We start from the raw sequence: 26,583 nt of genomic DNA on the forward strand, positions 1-26,583 counted from the left end.
ATCATAAACAGACTACTCCTGAACATTTTATCCTGATTGACCACATTGTTTTCCAGAGTCCTGAGCCGGAACCCTATTCCCTGTTCTTCTTGAAAAATTTGATTGAATGTCCAATAGGATACTGAAAAATAATAAACATGAGCCATGTAACTTTTTTGTCCATTGACTGCAAGCACCATTTTCATACATTTGGTCAGTTCTTTTGTATATTTCATCAGTAATGTTGCTTAACTGACAAGCTTTCTTTCCTATTAGTCATAATCAGCACAACCATCTGTAATGTATGTGGAGTGGGCCCTGGGTGGCCAAGTGGTTTAAGACACTCAACTTTACAGATCACTCACATGTCACTCCTGTCCACATGGGTTCTGTCTCAGGCTTGGCCAACGTAGGAATGTGCAAAAGCTTGCCAGTAGCTTCCTGTGGGTTGGTGTTTCTTGTTTCTTGCTCTACCAAATATACTGGCCACCATAGATAGGTTATCATGTGCTGAATTACTCCGTTAAATCCACAAAATAAACCTATGATGTATGTAACTTTTTTTAAAACTTTATGCTTACTAGAGATAATTTATGTTGGGAGATTTGGAGCAGTGTTATTCAAGTAAGAATTTTTTTATTTTTTTTATGCAAACTTCTGAGAGATCTTTTGCTTTCGATGAAGAATGTTTTAGTAAGAATAGACAGATCAGAAATCTGTTAGTATTAAGTTTTTCAGAAGCATTATTAGAAGCTTTGATTCAGAGATGAAGATTAACATTAAAAGATCCAAGTGCTGCACTTGTTACTCAGTTACAATAATGATAATGGTAAGAAATGATAAAGAGAATTCACTGCACATCATTGAATAAATTTAGGAACAAAATTCCAGCATAGGAACTGCCTTTCAAATTCCAATGAGTTTGAGTTTCAAAAGTCTTAATTAAACTTTAAGCTGTCAGCATTGCCTTGACTATGCATTTAATGTCAGCATTGGCTTGATTATAAACTTACCATTTAACTCCAGAACATGCACTAAAGTTTTCAGAATCATGTATAGTAATAGTTCACAGTACCTGTATTATTTGAAGCCTCAACAATTAAGTCCATAATATGCCAGCAGTACAGGGTCGATGTTGTTTGCCGTGCTGATTTCTCCATTGACCCAGATCTGCCAGTGTATTAAATGCTGATACATTTGGGTATGTGCAGTTTGCAGCTGGAGTAGACCCAATAAGCAAGTATGGTACTTAATAGGTTGTAGAGATTTAAACCAGTTGTATGACAAGTTTTAGTGTAGACTCTTAAGAGATGCATTGTATTCAGTTTTATTTTCATTGATATTAATATTTTTGTTTTTGCAAAATCAGAGATTTTCATTACAACTTAAATTGACTTTAATGATGGTTCATGAACCATTAAGTCTTTCCATAAGTGGTTTATAGCAACCCTGAAATTCCCAAAATCTGATACACAGCAGTGTTCAGACTTTCCTTAAATTTCTCTTTTATTGGTTCTTCATGTTTTATGTTCATGCGTTTACAAAATTTTGTGCTGGTTAAAAGGACCAGCCACTTCAACATTTTGTGCATCAACCAGAAAACTGTATGCATCAGACCAGTAGAGCAGGTGCTGATTTCAAACACTAGTACACCACATGTAAAAATGTATTTACACTCTTTTGATTCTCACTTCAGAACCATGTGGATTACAATGAGGCGAGAGAAAAGAGACCGTCGACACTTCAAACGTATGAGGTTCCCACCTTTTGATGATGAGGAACCCCCCCTAGACTATGCTGGCAACATTCTCAATGTGGAGCCACTTGAGCCAATACAGATTGATTTGGATCCAGAAGAAGACAAAGTCGTTGTTGACTGGTTCTACGATCACAAACCACTCAGTGATTCAAAGTGAGCATCGTCTGAAAATATTGTCCCAAAATTGCAGTTGACAAGAATGGAAATTTTCTTGGCAGGTGTTAAGTGCATTCTTGGAGTAGTGAGATGATTTTTATGAAACTTTGTCAAGGTGTAATGTTTGCCCAGATTGCATAGCAATTCTGGCCTATGGATTGATGTTGTCTGTCCATCCATCTGGTATCAACACTCAGGGTTCATAACTTAGAAAGTACTTGAAAACTTAGAAAGTACTTGAATTTTAAGATGGTACATTCATGACCTTGAAAGTGCCGAAAATGAACATGCTAGCAAAAAAAGTGCTGAAACAGAAATGCACTTGCATGATATTTTTTAAATGGCTGCATTCCTGTTATTTATATATATTGAGACAGAAACAGCTGATACTCTGAACTAAATATGTTTAACTTAAAGTGCAGTCAGGGAATACATACACAAATGATCCATAATTTATTGATGTGACCACGCTCAATGAAGCCCACTGAGCCCAAAATTAATACTGTTACATGTCAGTCCGTCCATCTGGCAGTTTGTTGGCCATCAGCAGTTTCATTTCAGCAAGATAACTTGCTTGGGAATTGTTGGATTTTAACCAAATTTGATATGCCACATTATATGGATGAGGCCTTAGAGGAGTATGATTTCCAGCCTTCTCTGTGGTCATGTAAAGAAGTCATGACATTGATTGTCTCTGCCCCTAACTTTTGATGCAAGCTCATTTTTGGAAGGATTCTTTTACTTGAAGCATATTAGGTACGTAGCTTAATGTTGATGAGATCTCAATGAGTTTGATTTTTAGCATTTCTCAGCATTTTTCATGTTTGTTATCCCACCACCCATCTACCCTTTTTTGGGGGTACAATTCTTCATTTTTTTTAATACATTTTTTAGAACTTTTAATCAGCACTATATAATCATTAGTTTCCTAAGGTGCCATGAATTGTAGTACATACTAATGCATACATGTTTATATTTTAGGCATGTTAATGGAACCACATATCGGAGGTGGAATCTGACCCTTCCCATAATGTCAGTATTGTACCGCCTGGCCAATCAGCTACTAACAGACCTAGTAGATGACAACTACTTCTACTTGTTTGATCTGAAGTCCTTCTTCACAGCTAAAGCATTGAACATGGCCATTCCTGGAGGTCCCAAGTTTGAGCCACTGGTGAAGGACAGGGAGCTTCAGTAAGTTGATCTTATAGTGTTGATCTCCTCTGGCTATAAAGTATTGTCCTTCAGTTGTGTATCATCTGTCTTGTATTATCATTGTGCCTTGAAGCTGTGTTGCTGCGCTGTACAACTCCAAAACAACTCTGATGTACTTCGTAATGAATATACTTTTTTATTCTACGTAACAAAAGGAATAAAAATCCAAGTCCTATATCTCGGATGTTTTATGTACCTCTTATCCAGTTCTGCAGTCATGTAGTCAACATCTATCTTCAGCAATTATGCAGTCAGATTTTCACACTTTCTTTGAAATTAATAAAGTCTGTCGATGGTATTTTCAGCTGACTTTATGCTAATAATGAAATCAATTTTTTAAAATTGTATTTACTTGATGTTGAGACAACATCCACACGATCCTTTAGGTTCTAACTTTATTGCCTCTCTACACCTACTCTCTTTCTCTCAGTTTCAGTCTTTCTCCATGTTGTGAAACGAACCTATGGTTTATTTATTTTTAAAAAAGATATCCATGTAAATAAATAAACATGTTGCTAAGAACATCTTGACGATCAGTGGCACTTTAATATCAATGCATCTGCTTGAGACAGACATGCTTGTGAAGAAAACAATGTTTTATCAGTTTGTCACCCATGTTTTAAATAGCAGCAAATGAAGCTTTGTCATTAAATACGTGACATTATTGATATAATTTGGGAGGGGGTAATGAATACCGATTTACATGACTTCAGCAGTCATGAACATGTTGTCTCTCTCTCTCGCGAACAAGAATTAGATGAACTTCTATTTTCATTTGAAATCTAGCTTTTAACATTCATAACTATATAAAATTTTATTTGGAAGAGAAAAAAGTGTCCGTTGATTTATAAGATAGTGGTTTTCTCTCTCTTTCTCTCTCTCTCTCTCTCTCTCTAATTCCTTACGGTCATAAACAGTAAATCACACCCATTTCATTGATACCACATCCACTCCACAGTAGGGCTGACTGTGACTCCACAAGAAACCATGGTGTGTAGAGCTGTTCTCTGTAAAAAGCAGCAGCAATGCCAGAAAAGCATGCAGTGAGATGATGGAGGGATGTTTTCTTAATTCTCCATGGTGTCTACACCCTTAGCACTGCATGGAGAACTGAAAAATCACATGAGTTGTACTGTACAGCATGCATGTTCAATTATATGACTACTGATTCTGTAAATGCTTACAGGCACTAAATTAAACAAAGCCATTTACATATGTGAAAACTGAAAAATTGTTAAAGCTACGTTAAAAAATCAAAATCACACACACACGCAGCCTTAAGAACTATGCATGTTTATTTTGCTTTATCTCTTTGAGAAGAATTTTTGTTTTCCATTAGTTAAAGGTAAATATTGACATGATATAAATGTTGGGAAATAATATAGGGTTGTGCTTTTATAATATTACACAAGGATGCTTAGTTAAATGGTGAACTGTCAGGTTCTGTATGGAAGCTGTGCAGTATCTTGGCTCTTGTTAAGTTAATTGACTGAGTTTGTATTTCCATTGTTTGTGTGTCCATCTGCCTTCGATGCCCTAAAAGCTTTCTAATATTTCTTTGCAAGCTGTGTATTGGTTTACACAAGCTAACAGCATAGATGTGCATGCTGTTTCTTTTATGATGTATTCATGATGTCAGCAGTAACTGTTGAAAACTTGTATTGCCTGTATTTAATTTTTATTAAATTTTTTCAGGTATACACATAATGATTGGTACATATATTACAGTTTTAACTGATTCACAAGTTACATTTTTGCAATTGTCGTGGGAGAATAAGCAATTAAAATACAGAAAATGTATGATTTTTTAGTTTGCTTGTCTATGAAGAGTAAGTTATGGAAATATACTAACAATCACCGGCCGAGTCATACCAGAGACTTACAAAAATAGTACTAACAGCTGCCTCGCATGGTACTCAGCATTAAGAGGTTAGTGTTAGGACTGGTCAGCCTGGTGTCAGGATAATGTGACTGGGTGGGACATCATGTTACATGTCTGCGGCATGATGCTCCAGTGCTAGACATCACTATAAACTGCCACACTGCAGACATTGTAGCAATATGACTGAAAAATTGTTAAAGCTACATTAAAAAATCCAAATCACACACACACTAACAATATGGTAATCAAAATTTTTCATTCAATGTTATAGTATATAAATATGCTTTTGAAACCACTTCTCTAATGTCATTGTAATTTTTTAGGGATGAAGATTGGAATGAATTTAATGACATTAACAAGATCATCATTCGGCAGCCAATCAGAACAGAGTACAGGATTTCTTTCCCCTACCTGTACAACAACATTCCTTTCCAGGTCCATCTGTCTTGGTATGTATCATAAGAGCCCAGTGTACAAACTTGTATAATGACAATGTATTTATTGAACATTCGCATGCTGGAAAGTGCTGCTTTTATAATAAGTGCATGTGTAGATACATGTATTAAGGGTGTAATAGTATCCTGGGAAATTGCAATGCAGAATGCCTAATATGGTGTCTTGCAATATGAGTATGTAATTATTATATTTATTGGTTGATTTGATGAAATAAAAAGGAACATGATTTTATTTTCTTGTTCAGATTGTATTACTTGAAAGTAAAATGGTCATTGTTACGGTACAAAATAAGCAAAATCAACATTAGAATGAAAAATGTTAATGAGAAATACTTGCCAATACAAACATGCAGTATTGCACTATATCCTGGCAATACTCACCACTAATATGTATGTTCAGGTTTATAAGGAATTGACAATCGAGTGTAAGGCAAGGCAGCAAGTTGGAGATTGTCTTATGCTTTTGACGTTTTTTGGACCTAGAAGGGTTCTGTAACAACAGTGTAATAAATTGATACAGTATTTGCAATTCATATGTTGTGAAGTACTTATTTTTTGTGGGTTTCAGATTTCATGTATTGGGTATATACAAAAAAAATCTTATTTGTGTGAGGTTAATTTTGTGGATCTATCATTTGCACCCACAAAAACAGTGCATTTGTCTCTATAAAAGAGTATACTGACACACATTTCCATGTGTTTGCGAGCAAGTTTGTACTGCAATAATTAAGCTGATGAAGTTGTTCGTTGTTAACATCGGGCATAAAATGCAGACCTGCCAACCTTTATGATGTTGCTGTAAGTCTTACGAAAATGACCATTGGGAAACAAAAAACTACAGAAAAATTATTGTTGCCAAAAAATCCAGATAAGTTGTTCATCTATGTTTGATTTGGATCCAGTTTCATATTAGAATTAGTGGAATTAGGGAAACATACTAACTTACAGCAGTACCTCAGAAGCTTTAAATTGCACATATTTTTTTTAATGCAATGCATCTGCATGTTCATACTGTTGATTATAGAAATGTTTTTAAATGGCATCTAGCAAGCAATGCATGTTGAAGACAAAACAGAAATTAAACCTCTTAAAAACTCTTAATGATCTGCAAAGAAGAATAAAAAGGAATATTCATATTCTTGTGAATAAAAGCATAAAGGGATGCAATTACATTTATTGGACATCACATGTCAATTTGAGTATGTATCGTGGTGGGAGATATGATTGCCTTTGTTGTGTGAACTGGGAAAATTTTTCAAGAATTATGTTAAGTTAGAGATAACAACAAGCCATTGAACTGCATTGCGTTTGGAACTGAAGTTTGTGCAACTGTACTAGTGGTAAATTAGGTCTACATGTACTTTTTAAAAAATTCAGTTTAACATAATGTTTACCATCGCTGCATGTTTCGAATACCAAACTTTTAAACATGTTTTTCAGTTTCACAATAGCGGGTTGTGATATTTAGTTACAATTTACTGAAAACTGGTCAAACTTATGGAAAAAAATCAACTGCCTTACTGAGAATAGCTGGTCAGGGTTGGCAGGTCTGAAATTGTTGTGAAAGTGGCATCTTCCCATCAAAGACAGAATATATTTGTCTTGCTTGCAAAGTATGGGTAAAATAAGGTTATCCCTGTTAGCAAAGAGAGGTAACAAGTGTTAAGGATTTGTGTAAAAGACTTCAGGGAATAAAACTAAATTTTCTTCCCACTCATCAGTTCAGGTGAGAAACTTTGTAGACTTCTTGTCCAAATTCAGTTTTACTTGCCCAACTTGTCATGCTTTGTACACCACAAGTACCATTTCTTTATTTTGGTCAGCCATGCTGACCAATTTACCAATTTGTCAGAAAATGCTATAACAGATTTTTTTTCATGTTTCCTGCTCTTTGCCAGTTTATCTTGAACATTAAATTTCCATAATGTGGCGGCTAAATTTGCCACATGCTTATTGATGGATGACCAAAATAACATAATTAGATTCAATTTGGAGCAATTCACCTATATCCCTGTACATAGTATAAAGACAGTTACAGTATTATTCAAATTAATTGGATTATAAGGTAAACAATCGGAACAATCATACCTATCATCTCATTGGACTTTCTTTTGTTTAGTCCTGCAATTTGAATGTAATATATCACTGGAGCTAACCTTCACTTATGAACTGACAATATCTGACTGTTTATACACTTAAAAATTCAGCCCAAAATGATGAAGAAAAAATTGCATCCACTAAGTTGAGCGAATACAGCTAAACTCAGATTTGTGAGTGGGCAAATGCCAGTTTTATTCCCAGAAGTCTCAGCATTTACTTCAATCTTTGAAAATATTTTATATGTATAGTTGTTAAAATTTGTGTATAGAAAGAATACATTAGAAATAGGTCACAGAAATCTAGTTTTCACACTTCAGTAACTACTTATGGATTTAACAGAATTCATTGTAATTTCCTATTGCCTTTTTTGAACAGGTACCACACCCCTAATGTTGTATTCATCAAGACAGAAGATCCAGATCTGCCTGCCTTCTACTTTGATCCACTTATCAATCCTATCTCACACAGACATTCAGTTAAAGTAAGTAAGAGCATGGATAACATTTGTCTGTGGATGAACTAAACAAACTGGTCATTTTGAAAGTAGAGATATTACATGTTAACAATGTGGATGAGTTCATTGAGTCATAGAAGAAACCTTCAATATTGCAAACAACTGAGAATGATGTATGCAGTGTTCACAACAAACATGAGACATGCAGTACCATTCTCATCATTTAAACACCTTTTTATGAGAGATAGTCATAACTTTGCAAATCAAATGGATCAGACTATGAGCCATGCTCGTGAGGGTCATGCTACAAATAGCACAGAAGGGTATATTTAGGTCAGAAGTTATCCCAGATCCCTTACAGACATCCCATTTTACGTCAGCCCGTTTTTAATTTTTTCTGTTAATCAGAGTTAAATGGGTCCCAAAAATTGAAGAAAACCACAAAATTGTATTTTTTTTAAAAAGCAACTGAAGCATGCAGGCTTGGCAGAAAAGCAAGAGCCAATAGGTCCAGATGTTGAAGTAGCCTTATTTCTGCTGTTGAAATGGACTCTCACATCTCAGCTGCTTTGCAATTTTCCTCGATGTACACTTTTTTGAGAGCATGTTTGGATTTATATTAGCAAATCAAGTCATACAGATCATATAAATAGCTGGGGTCCCTCCAACAATGATCATGGCATATCAAATTTAGTGTCTTAAATTCAAGGTAATCATAATGACTAGGGTGATCACTTGATGGATTATTTGATTTTTAGCAGCACATCCATGCTTGAAAGATTATACCATCCCATGTTATATGTTCCAGAGATATTACATATAATGAAAGTTAAGTCAAAATTTTTTAAAATTAACAGTATTCTATAAATGTTACTAACATCTGGTACAAAGTCAAAGAATTCATCCTTGACTGATAAAGTTCTGAAATTCTCCATTGGCATCTAGTAAATCGTCATGTCAGTTGTGTGGCAAGATAATACGGAGTTCAGATAACCACCTTGTGTTACATGACACTGAGCAAGTAGCATGCTAGCGACTTTATCAAAGGGTTATGTGGAGAAAATAAAGATGGTGCTGCCTTTACAAGCTAAAAGGTATTAAGGTCAAACATTCACATGAAGATGTAGAACTTCGCACTGAACAAGTACATGTACTAAATTCACATCTCAACCAAAAAGATTGTCGACTTGAAAACAAGTGAATACTGCTTTTATAAGCCATGGGTTTATCGGGTGATGTGCATTAGTAGAAAATGTCAGAAAATATCACATGGGAATTACAAATCTAACTTAATGGATAAGGAAAACAAAAACATAAATCTATTATTGCATCAAATGCAGTGTGTATACAGCAAACTACAAATATTAATACAAATACAAGTTCTTAGGACTTTCACAGAAATGAAAGCAATTTACATGTTTGCAAATACCCACAGTAAACAACATTGACAGACACTTCACATTGCGGTTGGTTGTATTTAATTTACCCATATTTTAACATCCAAACAGCTTTGTATACAGCAAATACCGTCGTGAAACAGATAAACACAGTACATACCATATATATGCATTTCTTAATGGAAATAGCGGTATAGAAACATAAACTTTTTGAATTCACAGTATTTTTGTATACTGCAAACTTCTTGGGTCTCCAATATTACATTTAGATTATCTCATTTTTTACATTGTGATTATAAGACAGCCCCTATTCTGCACGAAAAAAAAATTCAGTAAAAAAGGTTGACTTATGAGTGAGTATATGTGGTACTTTGCTCAATTTGCGATCATTTCTTTTTCCCTTTTTTTCTGCATATTTTAAGTCTTATTATTGCATTTGTTGAATAAACAGTTTCTGTAAATATTAAGATTGACACAATATTGTTACATAAAGCTACATGAAAATTTGGTAATTCAACAAGACAAGCTCTTCTAACACCAAATGTACCACCTTCATGTTCATTTGAACGGTTACCAATTTTGTAAACATTACAGGCAGTAAATTAAACAAAGCTGTTTATACATGTGTAAATATTGCAGCTTTAATAGTAAGAAACAAAAAAGCTCATACATTCAGCATATTAATGCTGGTACAACTAGAGGATTTTGATTTCAGTGGAGTTCTGACAGTGAGAATCAGGATGAAAGAGAGATATTTGAGTGTTCTGGGTAAGAATATACTTTGGTGACCCCTCCCCTATTTTTCTCTATACACGACCTTGTTTTGGTGACAAAGGAAGAGATTCCCCACTTTAAATAAACCCATAGCGGCATATTTGATTATACTCTGATTCCATTCCTTCAGGTCACTGACACTCTTTTATCAGTAAAATATTAGTTTGGTGGATAAATTAACCAGATTTGCTTTTTTGTATATATTTATTCAAACAATATATTTTCTTGCCATTTCAGAATGCTGACCCGCTACCAGATGATGAGGAGGAGTTTGAACTACCAGACTATGTCCAGCCCTTCATGCAGGACACACCTTTGTATACAGACCACACAGCTAATGGTATTGCTCTCCTATGGGCACCACGACCTTTCAATCTCCGCTCAGGTCGAACAAGGAGAGCTGTTGATGTCCCACTCATCAAATCTTGGTTAGTGTCATCACCACTGGTCATGTGGGAATTCATTATGGCAACATAGAAAATATGATTATACATCTGTCTGATACCTAATTAGCACTGAATCATTTAGTAATCTATTTGTGTCTACATTAGAAATTTAAAAGACCAATGCATTTCCAATACAATGTTTTCTTTCAACTCTTTAAGCAGATGAACATTCATGTGAGTTGCATATGACATCTTTTGATTGATCAGTGATGTCATTTACTTGATAGGGTCTTCATAACATCATTTGATTGTTAGTTGTTAGAAATTGGTAACAGCACCAGGAAGGGGCCCCGAGTGGCCGAGTGGTCTAAAGCGCTCTTCGTTACAGATCACTGCCATCTCACCTCTGTCTGCGGCGGTTCGAGTCTAAGATTCAGCCAATGTGGGCATGTGAGAAAGCCTGCCAGTAGCTTCTTGTGGGTCGGTGGTTCTTTCCGGGGTTTTCCGGGTTCTTCCTCCACCATTAATACTGGCCGCCATGTATAGCCTATCGTGCTGAAAAATGGCGTTAAACCCCACAACAACAACAACAACAACAGCACCAGGATATTGTTGATTAATGCTGAACCAACGGAAATTAAACGTGTATGAGAGCTATTTTTTAACCAGTGGAGGAAAAAAATGATTTTTGTAAAATTCCTAACCTGTCACTAATTTCCTTTATGAAATTGTATGTTGTTAGAAATAAATTGAGATGACCAACAATGACCTACATAAATTGTATTGATGTTCCTACATTTACCATGAAAACATGGTTCACAGAGATGTCCAGGGGGAGAGTTGCACATATGGATATGTAAAATCCAGTCTACCTTCTTTTGAAAAACATTAATATCTTCACTTTTCTACAGGTACCGTGAACACTGTCCATCTGGAATGCCAGTCAAAGTGAGGGTGTCATACCAAAAGTTGCTGAAGTACTATGTCCTCAATGCCCTGAAACACAAGCCACCAAAGGCACAGAAAAAGAGGTAAGTTGGTTTTTTTGTAATTGCTCAATAACAGCCATCTTGAAAATCTTATCTACTCCACATGAATGGATGGTCATATCAACATAGAGTTTTCACAAGAAAAAATTCTTATGATGTTTAGTTTGTCCTAAATGAAATTGGTGCAGATTTGTCCATTATGGCTGCTACATCAACCATCTGGAAAATCTTGTTATTGCTATTCCTTCTGGATGGATATTATCAACATGGGGTATTCCGTATTAGAAACTTTTATGATGTATAGTTGTTCCTAAATATAAATGGTGTCAGTCTGATGTCCAGTATGGCCACCATATTAGCCATCTTGAAAAAAATCTTGTCACTACTCCTTGTGCATAGTTAAGATGGGATTTCCAGTAAAATACATAATATGATGTCTAGTATTTCCTAAATGAAAATGGTGCTAATCTAATGTCCATTATGGCTGCCACATTGGCCATCTTGAAAATCTTGCTATATCTACTCCTCCTGAATGGTCATATTAACATAGGGTTTTAACAACAACAAAAACTTGTCAAGACTTTTTGTTATTTACTTCTATATGAAAATGTTAGATATTTTTTTATGTCTAATATAGCCAGCATGGAAGCCAGCTTAAAGTCTTATAATTCTGCTTGAATATAAAGTCATATTGACCTGTAGACTTCGTATGGTGTCCAGTTGGTCCTAAATGAAAACGGTGTTGATCTGACATCCAATATGGCCACCATTGGAGTCATATTGAAGGTCTTGTTATTGTTATTTCACCTGAATGGAAGGTCATAGCTTGAAAAAAAAATGTATATCTGTTCCTCTTCATGGATGGCTATATCAGCATGGTGTTGTCATGGGAGCCATTTTTACGATTCCAGGTAGGTCCTAAATGAAATTTGTGGCAATCATCTGTCCAAGAACTGCTTGTAAAATTTTGTTGTCACTACCCCCAGAATTAATGATTACCCCCTGAATTAATGATCATTATGACATGCCGTTTTCACCAATAGTCCTCTAATGTCTTTGTTATCCTAAGTGAAAAGGGTGTTAAGCTGACATCAGTATATGCACTTCAGCTGCTAATTTTAAAGTCTTGTTATTGCTAAAGATTATCAGAGTTGGTATCAGCACTTGACAATTAAAAGAAAGAAAGTGATATTTGAATTCCTGGACATTCTTTTCACCCAGTAGTGCATTGGTCTCTTCAAGGGTCTCCTGTTTTCCATTTCGAACAAAATTTTAATGAGGTATGGTCCCTATTTGACTTGTAACGTCCTTCATTTTATCATACTGGCAAGGGCATCAGTGTATTGTGGACACAATTCTAGACTAAGACACTTGCTGTAGAGTTGCCTGACCTGGTATACAGATGTTTTAAGAGAAGCACTTCAGCCACCAGAAAGAACTTGGGTCCGTGGCCTGCATTAAGTTCAGGTTCTCAAGGATAGGGTTTGCATATAGCTCATTTTCTCTGGCACTGTTACATGCATTTTTAGCACCAGTGTGAGATGAAATTTAATAAAGCATCTTAAAAAGTTTTGGACAAGCATGGATGGGTTGACTGAATCAGAGTGTATTGAGAAAGTTGGTGCTGTGGACCATTCTTGATACAGAACCAAGGAATATTGCAATTCTAGCCTGTTCAAAACTTGATTATTTTGTATACGCTTCCAAATGATATATGTTTCCTTATTTTTTAAGGCTTGAGGAATACAGTGAATTCTGGATATAACATGGACTTTTCCTTTGATGTCATTTTACTGCTAGAAAAGATGAGTTGGATATAACTGACAGGAAGGATCCATGTTATATGCATCGTGATAACATATATTGTGTGCAATAATGTTTTAAGCTGTTTAGCTTTATTTAAAGCCTTAACAATATAAAACAAGTATTAAATGTGAAATGGTTTGAGGCGTATACAATGGATGTGCTTTTCATTTTTTTTTCTTTCTCTTTCTCTAGGCACCTATTCCGCTCCTTCAAAGCCACCAAGTTTTTCCAGAGCACACAGTTGGATTGGGTTGAGGTGGGACTACAGGTGTGTCGACAAGGATACAACATGTTAAATCTCCTCATTCACAGGAAAAACCTGAACTACCTCCACTTGGACTACAACTTCAACCTCAAGCCTGTCAAAACCCTCACCACCAAGGTAGGTACATGAACTATGTTGCAAAAGGACTGTTTCAGCAGTATAAGTCACACAAGAGATACTTGTTTAGAATCAGTGTGGTCCATTACATATTGAATAACTGGATAGAGAATAGATGCAAACTGATTTGTATGACCCATCACAACAGTGAGAGAGCATTTAGTGTTATTCTTCTTTTTCTGTATGTACGTGTGTATTTGGATTTTTAACATAGCTTTAACAATTTTAGTCACTTTGCTACAATGTCTGCATTGTAGCAGTTTGTAGCAATGGCTGTCACTTAGGCATCATGCCTTAGACATGTGGCATCATGACTCACCCAGTCATGTTATCCTGACAGTCTTAACACTAACCTCTTAAGCTACTAGTACCATTTTTACAAGTCTTTGGTATGACTTGGTGGGGCTTCAAGAGCAACCTCCCATATCTAAGGCGGATGCTGTAATAACTTAGGCCACCGAAGTGGTCCTTGTCTGTCTGTCTCTGCTGTTCTAACTTTTGCATTCAGGTCATTTTTTCAGGCATCAGTGAGATGCTCTTGTTCCATGAGCACATTTTTAGTTGAATGAGACAAAGTAATGATGTAATATTAAAAACATTAAAAATCATCAATGCGAGTAAATTTATAATTAAATTTTGACCACTATACATAGAGTGAGAATCATTAATATTTTTGTCTTGCCTGCAACAAATGTCATTATAGGTAAGATATAGAGAGCATTTGCATTGTCCAGTCCACTGGTCAGCATCACCTCTTGGCTGTAATTTTCTAAAACATATTATATCTTATTTTCATCAAAGAATCATCGTCAGACTTTGCCCACAGATCATGGTGAAACTACAATATTTACATATGTAATTTCTATTATTGTTTAACTTGGCACAGTACATCATCTTACTCATATGTCTTGGTCATTGTAGGAGCGTAAGAAGTCCAGGTTTGGTAATGCCTTTCATCTGTGTCGGGAGATTCTCAGACTCAGCAAACTGGTAATTGACAGTCATACGCAGTACAGGCTTGGCAACGTAGATGCTTTTCAGGTAAGTTGTGCATTAGTTTGTATTTGTTTTTTGTTGCTGTTCCCACTGGAGTGTAATATGTCTGGGATAGAGCTATCACTATCTCTATCTCTCTGTCTGTCCATAATTTGTATCTGTCAAAATGTTCATAAACATTATAATTTCTGGGGCATAGCTCACAGGCTGATCATGGTATCTTGATGACACATGATAAACATGTTGAAGTAGAGGTCTAGCTGTACCCTTTGCTATTTAAAATCAACAATTATAGTATATTTGTTTTAATCCATTTTTCTGACTATCAATATATTCTAGACACTTTCATTTCCAATGCAGAACTTGACATTGTCATTTAAGATATATCTGTGAAACATGTTATGTATTGTGAACCAGTATTCCAGAATACGCCTTGCTTTTCACAGTTTTTTGATTTGAGTATTTTATGTTTTTGTATATTTGTCTCTCTATTCACCCATTCACTTTAATTTCTTGATGAGAACTAAAATACCATTTAAGATATCTTTGCGACATTTGATGCACATATTAGATATGTAGTTTAGTTGTTCCTTATGCTATTCATTTCTTCAATTTGAATATTTTTAATGATTCCATCTACTTGTTTGTCCTTGTATTCACTATCCATGCCTTAGTTTCTGAGGTAAAAATCCAAATACTTTTAATATATCTCTGAATTTGGTCAGCATATTAAATTAGTAATGCCATTGTGCCTTTTACTGATAACAGTTCTTCTGATTCATCCACCATTCACTTCTAATTTTTGAAGCAAAAACTTGTCATGTTCTTTTTGGATGCAAACAACTCGTATATATGAAACTGACAGATTTAACTTGGCTATCATTATATCCACCTGTCAGTCCAGAAACGATTTCATTTCCAGTACACAACTGTCTTGCTGTTCAAGATATGTAAACCATATCTGGTACACACATCTAGCAAATTGTGTTGATGCACCTTTTAATATTTCCTTTTTTGCTTTCAGTAGTTTTGTTTCACTTGCATTAGCCTGGTGAGATGTAGTAGTCACTTTTGTGCTGGCTGCATCAACAACATGAAAGTTTTGCATTAAAGATTTTTTTATAGTCAGAAATACTGGTTATTATGTCGAGCATATAGACAGAGGTAAGACCCCAGATTCTACGGAACTTGTTTAGCCTACCAAGGAAACAGAATGTAGCATGAGTAGTGTATAAACAGTGCTGCACCAGAAAGTACAAGCATAAGCATTAATGACTCTGCTGTGTTAATTAGAGCCAACTGGAGAACCCAGTTTTAATTGGCAGCCCCAGAAATTTTTGGGTTGAAATATCATAACTGAAAGTTTGTAAATCTTGCTTACCAGAGTATTTCTCTCATTCCATTTACATCCAAAATATGTTACTAAATCAGATTCATAATTTTACCATTCTGTTTGACAGATGTCATGTTGATTATAAAAAAAACTTTGCATTGTTTTTAAGTTCATTTAAGCATAATAAGTATTTGGATTCTCCAGTTCTATGCATCATCAAAGAGCTGATAAGCAAGTGGAAAGCTCCTCCATTTTCATAGCAACGAACATTTTCTCTTTTATTGTACCAGTCTTGAGCTCTTCTGTTTATGGATCAGATGAGCTTATGGGATGGTTTGTTGTCCATCTGTCCATTTGCACAAGTTTATTATCCATGCTGGTCCTAAACTGCTTAGAGGATTGATAATGAAACACATTCATTGTCTAGTTGGGCCAGAATGAAAATGGTGTCATTCTGATATCCAATATGGCCACTACAGTAACCATTTTGAAAATCTTATCACAACTTAAAGAATGGATGGTTATAACAACATGGGAATTTCATTGAAATACATCAGATTTCTTTTTGGTCCTAAATGAAACTGGCACTGATCTGGCATCCAGTAATGGCCACCACTTTCAAAACTCTTATCATAATCATCTGCTGTTTTTCATTCTTTTGTTAAGTAAAATCTTAAATATTTAGGTATTTATATCTGTACCTTTTTAAATTTGTGGGTTGCAGAGATATGTATTTTATTCATTCTAGCTTGCCGATGGTATACAGTACATATTTGCCCACGTCGGTCAGCTGACAGGAATGTACAGGTACAAGTACAAGTTGATGAGGCAGATCCGCATGTGTAAGGACCTCAAGCATCTCATCTACTACAGGTTCAATACAGTAAGTACAAGTTATTGTGGCCATAATTCTGTCATTGACAAAAATCATCCATTATTTTTGCCTAAAAGAAGTTTATAATTATACATTGAAAGAGGTGATTGGCTGCCTTTGTAGTTAAATTAACTTTGTTGTAGATAAAAACCATTAGCAGTACCATGTTTTGTTTTAGAAAAAGGTGTATGTTGTGGAAAATTAAAGATCATGTTTTTAAAGCTTTACCAATTTTTATGGTTTTTCAAAAACTGTCAGTACTTAAATTTATTCATGGGGGAAAAGGGTCCTTTTGTTTTGACACATGGATCATTGTTCATTGGGTCTTGAAATTCGTAATTGTTAGAAAAAAATTCATGAAAATTGGCTTCCCACAAAAGGTTGTGATTTTCAGAATGTGTGATTTTCTGACTGTCATTGTAACAATTTTATACCACAAGAACAGGCCTTTTTTTGTCAGTTCATATATTTTTGAATTTTAATTTGTTTATACTGAATTAAATATCAGGTTCAAGTCAGATTTCAGAAAGGGACTAAACTAGTAATAAAGATGTGTTAAACACTGAATGATAAAGGCATTTGAATGATAGAACATAGAAATTCTTTTACTTTACCTATGTATTTTCAATTTATATAGGTTCCTGTTCATACTTTGACTTTGTCTAAGGATTGATTTTGTTTGGTTTGGAGTTTTATTGCATATCAGCACATTTCTGGTTTTATCATGCCAGGGCATGGAGAGTTAAGAGTTTTGACCATGGATACCACAGTAGTAGATCTGGGCAGATCCAATGATGGGAATTGAACCTGCATCCTTCTGGTCAATAGCCCAGTGCTTTAACCACTGAGCCACCATGACCCCACCCCGAACCATTATTTTTAAGGAATTAATGCATTTACTGATTACTGGTTTATAAAGATTACTTTTTGAGTGACAAAAGAAGCAAGTCTGCTGAAGATATGATACTTTTTTATTTTAACTGGTGCTGTGTTATCTAGCTTTACGTAGATGTCTGCTTAGAACCAGTGCAAGGAAATAAATATTGGTTCACTTAAGGTAGACCACTGTAATAACATCAGTGTTTTCTGCACAGCTCAAAATTATATGATTGTTACATTATGCTGTCATCCATAGAATGTACCTTTTTGGCCAAGGGGAATTATTGTACTAAGAACTCATGGAGAGATTAGATGTTAAAGGATATAGTTGAACATTTTGTATCTTGCTAAATAACAAACAAGAAAACTTTGCTGACAGTTTTAATAATCACAATAGGTGAAAGAAAATGATAAAGTCAACACACAAAAATCTACAAGACCTTTTTAATATCTTTGGGCATTTTCTGCCAGCTGTAGATTGACCATGCAGGCTTACAAAGAGTAATGCAAAACAAAATGCATTCTAATTGTTATAATTTTGTATTTCTTTGACTACTGGCTGTAAAATTAAAATTTATGTTTTCAAAGGTTTATATATTCCAACATTTCAAAAGTTATCTTCCTTAAATCCAGTTTGCCAGTTTATTATACTGGTAACCAGACTGTATTGGACCATATTTTATATAAGAACATGAACAGTTTGCAAGAATGAGGATTCCAAAAAAATAAGACAAATCCAAAAATAAAATTGCTTTTGATATACTGAAATCCAATTTTAAACAACTTTCTGCTGAACATTTTATTCCAACTTGTTCAAAATTGACCCCCAGATTCATTGGTCTAGCCTCATTTCCATTTTTATTGGAAAATCTTTCATACCCATTCTTGTATATGCACTTCTATGCCATGAATTAACTATAAAACCTGAATAAGCATGTTCATTTTTCCATTCAGGGTTCAGTTGGAAAGGGTCCAGGATGTGGTTTCTGGGCCCCAGGGTGGAGAGTTTGGCTGTTCTTCATGCGAGGAATTACCCCACTTCTTGAGCGATGGCTTGGAAACCTACTGTCTAGGCAGTTTGAGGGTCGTCACTCAAAGGGTGTGGCAAAAACAGTAACCAAACAGCGAGTGGAAAGCCACTATGACCTGGAGTTGAGAGCTGCTGTAAGTCTTTAATAAATTTATTTTAGCATATTTAAATAAGTTTGTGAGAAAGTATATTGCCACATTGGTGATAAAATTGGTATTACCACCGTGGTGATATCTTCAATGGAACTACTCATTTTCCCATTAAGGAAATATATGTCTTTGGATTTTATATATTTCCATATCAGTTATCCCTCTCACTCTCTCTCTCTCATTAGAGATATAAAAAAAACGCCCAGGAATAAACTCCAAACAACATAAAGTAAATTTATGTTTCAGCTTATTCTGAATAGTTTCCCCGTGTGAATCATGCAAGTTTTCATTAACTGATCTTAACCACACATTTTTTCTGTTTGATAGTGTGCACCCATTTCTTTTTGAATATATTCTCAGTTCACATGAACAATATGAAAGAAGCTTCGTGACCCTCTAAAATCCAGCAATCACAGAAAAACTAAATTTGTTTGTCTTTCCCATCTATATTCTATATGGTCAAATGGAAGAGACTTCCCTACCCTTCTCATTACCTCCCCTTATCATTGCTAAGTGGCTACCGTTGTTTACTCAGCTTTTAAACTTTGCTCAATATGACATGTATCATATCATATTGTACCTCTCAGTCCTATTTGACCTTGTGAATTGTCGACTATACATTGACAAAGTCAGTGCAGTATTGAGTGTAAAGGTATTTACCACACGTTGCGATCGGTATTATGAATTTTTTTCATATTTGTATGAATTTTTTGCAGTTGTGGACTTGATTGTTTTCCTCATCATGTGCTCCAGTATTCTATCATTTGATGCACATTGTTGGTTTATTTGCATATTTAATACTTTGCTGGATCATTCTTTTCATTCAGAGTAGGGGCCCCAAGTGGCCGAGTGGTCTAAAGCACTCTCCGTTACGGATCACTGCCATCTCACCTCTGTCTGCGTGGGTTCGAGTCTCGGATTCGGCTAATGTGGGTATGTGAGAAAGCTTGCCAGTAGCTTCTCGTGGGTCGGTGGTTCTTTCCGGGTTTTTTCTGGGTTCTTCCTCCACCATTAATACTGGCCGCCATGTATAGCCTATCGTGTGCTGAAAAATGGCGTTAAACCCTACAACAACTACAACAACAACATTCAGAGTAGGACAAAATGCATTATTTTACATTGAGAAGGACACACATGGTTCATATCTTTGCACAGTTTGTTCTTCCACTGCAGTTTTTGTTGTGTGTGGACAATTTTGGATTGTTATTTCCATTTTTTCCTCTTTTTATACCTTGTCGTTTGAGATTAGATTATTTGCTGAAGTCAGTGAGGGTATGCATGATATGTTTCTCACTGATGCAAAGTGTTCATCACCTTATAACTGCAGTGTATGCATGAAGTGGTCAGAAGAAATTTGGTCCAGGGTTTTGAAAAAAGGCTGGAAGAGAGAGGATAAAGTCTTGGGCATTGGAAAATGTCATAACCTCAAATAGTAGCTTGGAGTTTGTCTGTGTCCTTCCTTACCTTGGGCCACCCAGTGGGCATAAGAACCCCCACATATCCATAAGGCCAGTAAGTCAGGGCACATCAGGTATTTTTCAGATGTGAAGAAACGTTTTGCCATCTGTCCTGGCCATACTTCACAACCCTGGAGCAGAAATCTATAACTACAAGAAGCCATTTACTGGACATTTGCACTATGGTAGATGGAGCTTTTCAGGTTAGCCAATCCATCCATTTCACTGCATGGATGAACCAAACAGTTACTGTTTTAGACATCCAGCAGGCAGTTTGGCTGTCTATCCAGTCAACAGCAGAGTCAGCCAGCCAACACACTTACTGTAAGAACAAACTATGTCACATGTGTGCCACTGATGCAACCTCCAGCTCATTTCTTTACAGCTGGGTAGATAACAAACCACACATTGTTTCTGTTATTCATGGCATATCTGGTGGTTATTTACTGTGCCTCAAATGGAATAGTGCCTAAAGAGGACAACGCCTCATTGGGAGTGCAATTAATGTGCTCCTATCTAAGGTGAAGACTTTGTTAAACCTGAAAGATTAGGATGTACATTCCTTCTTACATCAAATAATCAGTCAGCAAGCATCAAGATCTCTTATCATTTGTCAGACATGATCCAAAATCCAGGCAATGCCAAGTCTTCTTTTTGGAAGGTCATTGTGCTAATCACGTTACCATAGGGAGTTATCAAGTTTGTACAAAAGCATGGCAGTTGTTAATATGACAACACCACTATTTATAAGGAACATCTAAATGGTTTTCCATTCCACGTCCATATTTAGAATATGGTGGCAATTTCTTCAGTGCTTGGAATCGCTAGTGAATTTTCACCTTGCTGAACATTTGGGAAGTGGTCATACCTGGTGGTTCATAGCCACAATGTTCCTGTACTCTAATGATTTTTAAGGAGCCCTGGGAATCCAGCTGGAATTTGAAGTTGACAAGAATATCCTGGAATTATTTTTTGTCATAAAACATACTGGAAATTGATATTAGAAAGCTATACAAAACATTTAGTTATAGAAAATACATTAATTTTCCACTGCAACTTTGCAGTGAAAGATTTTACAACAATTGTCTTATTACCTTGTTATTGTGGTTGTGTCTAGTATCATGAGAGATATCTGCACACATGCCTAATTATTTGCATGCATGCACAATCATCAGTTTCTTTTTTCTGCAAGGATATTTCTTTATTTGCATGGGCTGGATTTGTACCATATACAGTGGAAAGACTAAATGTTCTTTATCTGGAATTTTTTAATGATTTAAAATAAATCAGGAAATGCAACTTCTGAATGCCCACCACCACCCACTGCAAGCCAAGCCTTCTACATTTCAGGCTTCACTTGGAAGATAAGGTCAAACATCCTCCCTCTGTGTGCTGACACATTCAGCAAAGATAAAGAAAATATCAGCCCATCTGTCAGATAAGATCCATGATCAGGCAATTCTACGTTTTTCTTTTTGAAAACCAGATACTAGCGATATCTTTGTCATGCTGGTATTGAAGACATTCGTACACATTTACCACCGAGCTTCAGACATTTAGATCAGAAGATTGTGACAGTGAATATAACATCCCAACTGTTTTGCATAGTGGATAAGAAAGTTCTCCATGACTCCGCTAAGCTTATGCCTAATGTTGTGGCAGCATCTTCCATGTTAGTGCTAGTAATGTGTACCTTTTTGCAACAAGGTGGAATCAGAATGTGCACACCTTTGTCTCTCTAGCCCTGGAACCAGAAGCTCAGACCTTGGATTAATGTGATCACTTTAATATCCTTATTGACTATTTTTGCACTCTATTGTATAATTTAAAATTGTTAAAGATAATGCTGATCTTGGTTAATCGTGGATAATCAGTGATTGTTGCACTCATAACTATCTTTGAAAACTGTGAAGGAATTTGGGTTCACTGAGAGCAGTTAAAAAACCATAGTTATTTGACTATCAAAACTTGGGTGAAGCATATGTTACCAAGTCACCTCTAGAGTCACTGGATGATTTCCTTGTGATTATAGAGTCTGTTATATATTTTTTATTGTGTTTGTGTTTCTTGATGCCTCTAATAAGTTCTTGGCAATTTTTCCAGGTTATGCATGACATCCTGGACATGATGCCAGAAGGAATCAAGCAGAACAAAGCCAGGACCATTTTGCAGCACCTTAGTGAAGCCTGGAGATGTTGGAAGGCTAACATCCCTTGGAAGGTAGGTGTTATTCCCCAACCTACTTCTTGGGGAAAAAAATTATCTGTGCATCCAGTTTTTTTACCCAGTTTGCCTCAAAAGTTCTGACTGCTGTATCAGTAAAGTTTGACTTTTCTTGAATCACCTTAGAAAGATCATAGTTTGAATTATATGCATAATAAAAGAAGAAACTTTGACATCATGTTAGAAACTTGAAATAGCTATTTTACTTGGACTGCCTGTCATTACTGTTTTGAATTGTCTTTTGTTGAGCTGGCCTTGGCAGAAGTTCAACATAGCAGTCAGTTTGGTATCCATGTTGTACAGACATTTGGCTGGATGGCTAGACACACCCAAAATATGGGTCAAAGTTAAAAATTGTTAGATGTTGCTCACTGTTTAAGGTTTTTTTTTAAAGATATTTTTTTTTGATTTTATAGATCTTGCTCAATTTTTTTATAAAATGTTATAGATATCGTTAAATTGGGATTTTACTTTCTAACTAAAAAAAGACAGGCTCAAAAAAAGGAGTCTGTTGTTTTATTTAAGTTTCTTGCCTTTATTTCATGCCATAATTAAATGTTTATTGGAATCTGAGAGTGATACTACTGCTTGAGCTCCTTCCATGCATTTTATTCTCTGGTATGTTTTGTTATGATATATATGCCTTCCCCTTGAAACCTTGATCCTGTGGTCATTACTAAAGATCTGTTGCAGATATTAATTTAACTCCTTCTATGACTACATGTATAATGTTTGATAAATTTGGTCAAAATTGTTAAGAAGCTACAAATGCCATTTTGAAAATAATGGTTGGCTGGTCATATCTGATACTGAGCTTTCAATGAAGTTTTCATACAATGTCTGATCGGAAATGGTTACAAGCTGATATCCAATATGGCCACGGTGGCAGCCAGCATGAAAATATTGTTTTGGTTACTCCGAAGAAATTAAGTTATATCAATATGTGGTTTCTATCAGAAGACTTCTTGTGATATCTTGTTGGCCCTAAATGAAAATGGTGCCTGGCAGAGATCCAATTTGTCCACCACAGCAACTAATTTGGAAATCTTGCTATTGCTGAAGAATATCAGAGATGGCTAAAACACTCAGCAGTTAAAAGGAAGAAATTGTCTTGTAATGTATTCATGGAAATTCTTTTTGGCAAGTACAGTGTCAGTCCTTTCAAGGAAAATGTTGCAGATCCCCACGCAAGGACCCTAGTGGAGGGCAACAAAAACTATACACATCTAACTGATAGTCAACATAAGAGCAACCAGTGTAAAGTGAAGTTTGACCCAATAACTTAGTAGGAAATAGAGTTGCAAAACAGATGGACAGAACGAGACTATCACAATATGTGTTGAATAATATAATATGTGTGGAATAATACAAGCAGATGTTCAAATTTGGTTGATAATTTGACAGGTACCTGGTCTTCCCATTCCCATAGAGAATATGATTCTGAGATATGTGAAGGCCAAGGCAGACTGGTGGACCAACACAGCTCACTACAACAGAGAGAGAATCCGAAGAGGTGCCACAGTATGTAGCAGTTTTATGTTTTAAAGACTTTTTTTTTTTAAATAAATTTTTTTAGATAACTTCTGCTGCATACTTATCTTATATCTGTTTAATGGAAATATATTTGATATTATCAAAGGCCTTAATTCTTTTATCTCCAGTAAAAGGAAATCTAAATTTAAATTTTAATAACAGGACACTGTAACTGTGCAAACATCTTGTATCCACTTTATGAAAGGAAAGACAACTTTGTTGAACCTTTCCTCTTCAGGTTACATATATTTCTGTTTGTATGTCCGAATTCTGCTCTAAAATGTTACACAAATTTTCATCATTAAATAATAATGATGTGACATAATATTAAATGCAACCATACAGAAATAAATATATCTTGTAATCATGTTCTTCTTGTATGCAAATGAATGCAATGACAAACTAATTGGTCTTTTGTAAATACTTACAGGTGGATAAAACAGTATGTAAGAAGAATCTGGGACGGCTTACTCGTCTCTATCTGAAATCAGAACAGGAAAGACAGCACAATTACTTGAAGGTATATAAATGGTTAATAGAAATCTTTAATTGGTTAGCTTTGCTGTTTAGATTATATTTAAGAGTGTATTTATATTTAAAACATTGATTCATTTTTAGAATGTTTTAGAATAAGAGCTTATTTTGTTATTTACATTGATTAGGAGACACAACAATGTAGCTGTGTATTGCAAGTGTAAAATGAAAAGTTAAACGTGATTATCACCGAGTTGATTTATATGGATGGTGAGAAAACTTAAACCTCAGATAAGCCTTTCCACCACTGTTACAAGCTTACCATGGGTCGAAGCAGTTAGAAGCATATCAGTTTTGGTGCTGCTAGGTCCGAGCTCAGGCTCACTGGAGCCACATAATGAGTCAATTTTCCTTGGTTTGATTTTCATCAGACTTGATAGTTAGACTAGGAAGGGACTGCACCCTATTGATTCTGAGATAGTGAGGAGAAAATTCAAGGTCACTGAAGCAGATATTGTAATGGGGGGGGGGGGTCCACTCAATGAGTCAAGTTTCCAGGATCCAGTTTTCATTCAACTTCACAGGTAATCTGCACATGAGCATTGGCACTGACGGTGTTGATTTTCCCAGAGGTTAAATGACAAAGCCACAGGAGCAGAAATTACCATTAATAGGTGAATTACATTTTAAGAAGGGCAACACCTTGCTGAGTCTGTGATCGAACAATCAAAGGCCTTGGTAACAGGATGTGAAATTGCAAAACTACATAAATTTTTCATTTGCAGTAGCTATGTTCTGTCAGCTGAATTGGCAATTTTTCTTATAGCCATTTTTGGCTTGTCTCTATAAATTATATATAGCGTAACTGAATCTCAATCATTTTTTCATCATAGGTGCAGAGAATTGTTTCTAAACATAAAATTTAACAATATCTTTATTTTTCTCCATTTAGGATGGTCCATATATCACAGCAGAAGAAGCCGTGGCCATTTACACCACAACTGTGCACTGGCTGGAGAGTCGTCGCTTCTCCCCAATCCCGTTTCCACCACTATCCTACAAACATGACACTAAACTACTCATTCTGGCCCTTGAGAGGCTGAAGGAAGCTTACAGGTAATTATCCCACTTTTTAAGATTTGGTGCCATGGTTTCATGGTTATGTCAACATTAAGATAAAAAATAACTCTGTTTATCAAAGGAAGCCACAAGTCCCAAATTAAACAAATCCTTTGTTTTTTAATCATTTATGTCAACAAGCTGCTAGTTCCAACCCATGCAATGTTCTACTGTACAAAATTATTCTATGTTTGCTACTGAGTTTTAATATTGCCATTACATTACAACTGGGGGGCCCCGAGTGGCCGAGTGATCTAAAGCGCTCTCCGTTACGGATCACTGCCATCTCACCTCTGTCTGCGCTGGTTCGAGTCTCGGATTCAGCCAATGTGGGTATGTGAGAAAGCTTGCCAGTAGCTTCTCGAGGGTCGGTGGTTCTTTCCGGGGTTTTCCCGGGTTCTTCCTCCACCATTAATACTGGCTGCCATGTATAGCCTATCGTGTGCTGAAAAATGGCGTTAAACCCCACAACAACAACAACATTACAACTGGGTGTTTGTTTGGTCCTCCAAATTTGCCTTATCATGTCAACTTCAATAATGTTATGCACCCTTCATCAAAGCATGCCGGCTAAAGTCTTCAATAAAAATAACACACCCTTCAATAAAGGAAGTTAACACCAAACTTCAAATAAAAGCAATGGAATCTGATTATGTGCATTTTTCAACATTATCAGTGATTGGAACCACAAGAGTCTTGATGGTTTTTTATCAATAAAATATGATGAAAATATGTGACAACACAGAATAACCTTAACTGTACTATAAATATACAACATAGTA

The 26,583-nt window shown here is 35.7% G+C and overlaps 1 protein-coding gene across 2 annotated transcripts in view; it reads left to right on the forward strand.

Annotated features, from left to right (window-relative positions):
• Nucleotides 1-26,583, forward strand: part of LOC149775650 (pre-mRNA-processing-splicing factor 8) — an 86,220-nt gene that overhangs the window by 13,090 nt on the left and 46,547 nt on the right. For both annotated transcript variants that reach the window (XM_089944062.1, XM_089944063.1), the window contains exons 5-18: nt 1,676-1,891; nt 2,876-3,088; nt 5,315-5,440; nt 7,922-8,027; nt 10,409-10,599; nt 11,469-11,588; nt 13,545-13,734; nt 14,656-14,775; nt 16,812-16,946; nt 18,771-18,980; nt 22,556-22,672; nt 24,080-24,196; nt 24,639-24,728; nt 25,635-25,798. In XM_089944062.1, the coding sequence (XP_089800188.1) occupies nt 1,676-1,891; nt 2,876-3,088; nt 5,315-5,440; nt 7,922-8,027; nt 10,409-10,599; nt 11,469-11,588; nt 13,545-13,734; nt 14,656-14,775; nt 16,812-16,946; nt 18,771-18,980; nt 22,556-22,672; nt 24,080-24,196; nt 24,639-24,728; nt 25,635-25,798 (2,115 nt within the window). The remainder of the gene's footprint in view (nt 1-1,675; nt 1,892-2,875; nt 3,089-5,314; nt 5,441-7,921; nt 8,028-10,408; nt 10,600-11,468; nt 11,589-13,544; nt 13,735-14,655; nt 14,776-16,811; nt 16,947-18,770; nt 18,981-22,555; nt 22,673-24,079; nt 24,197-24,638; nt 24,729-25,634; nt 25,799-26,583) is intronic.

This window comes from Sinohyriopsis cumingii, chromosome 19 (assembly GCF_028554795.1).
Source record: "Sinohyriopsis cumingii isolate HCF-2022 chromosome 19, ASM2855479v2, whole genome shotgun sequence".
Lineage (NCBI taxonomy): Eukaryota > Metazoa > Mollusca > Bivalvia > Unionida > Unionidae > Sinohyriopsis > Sinohyriopsis cumingii.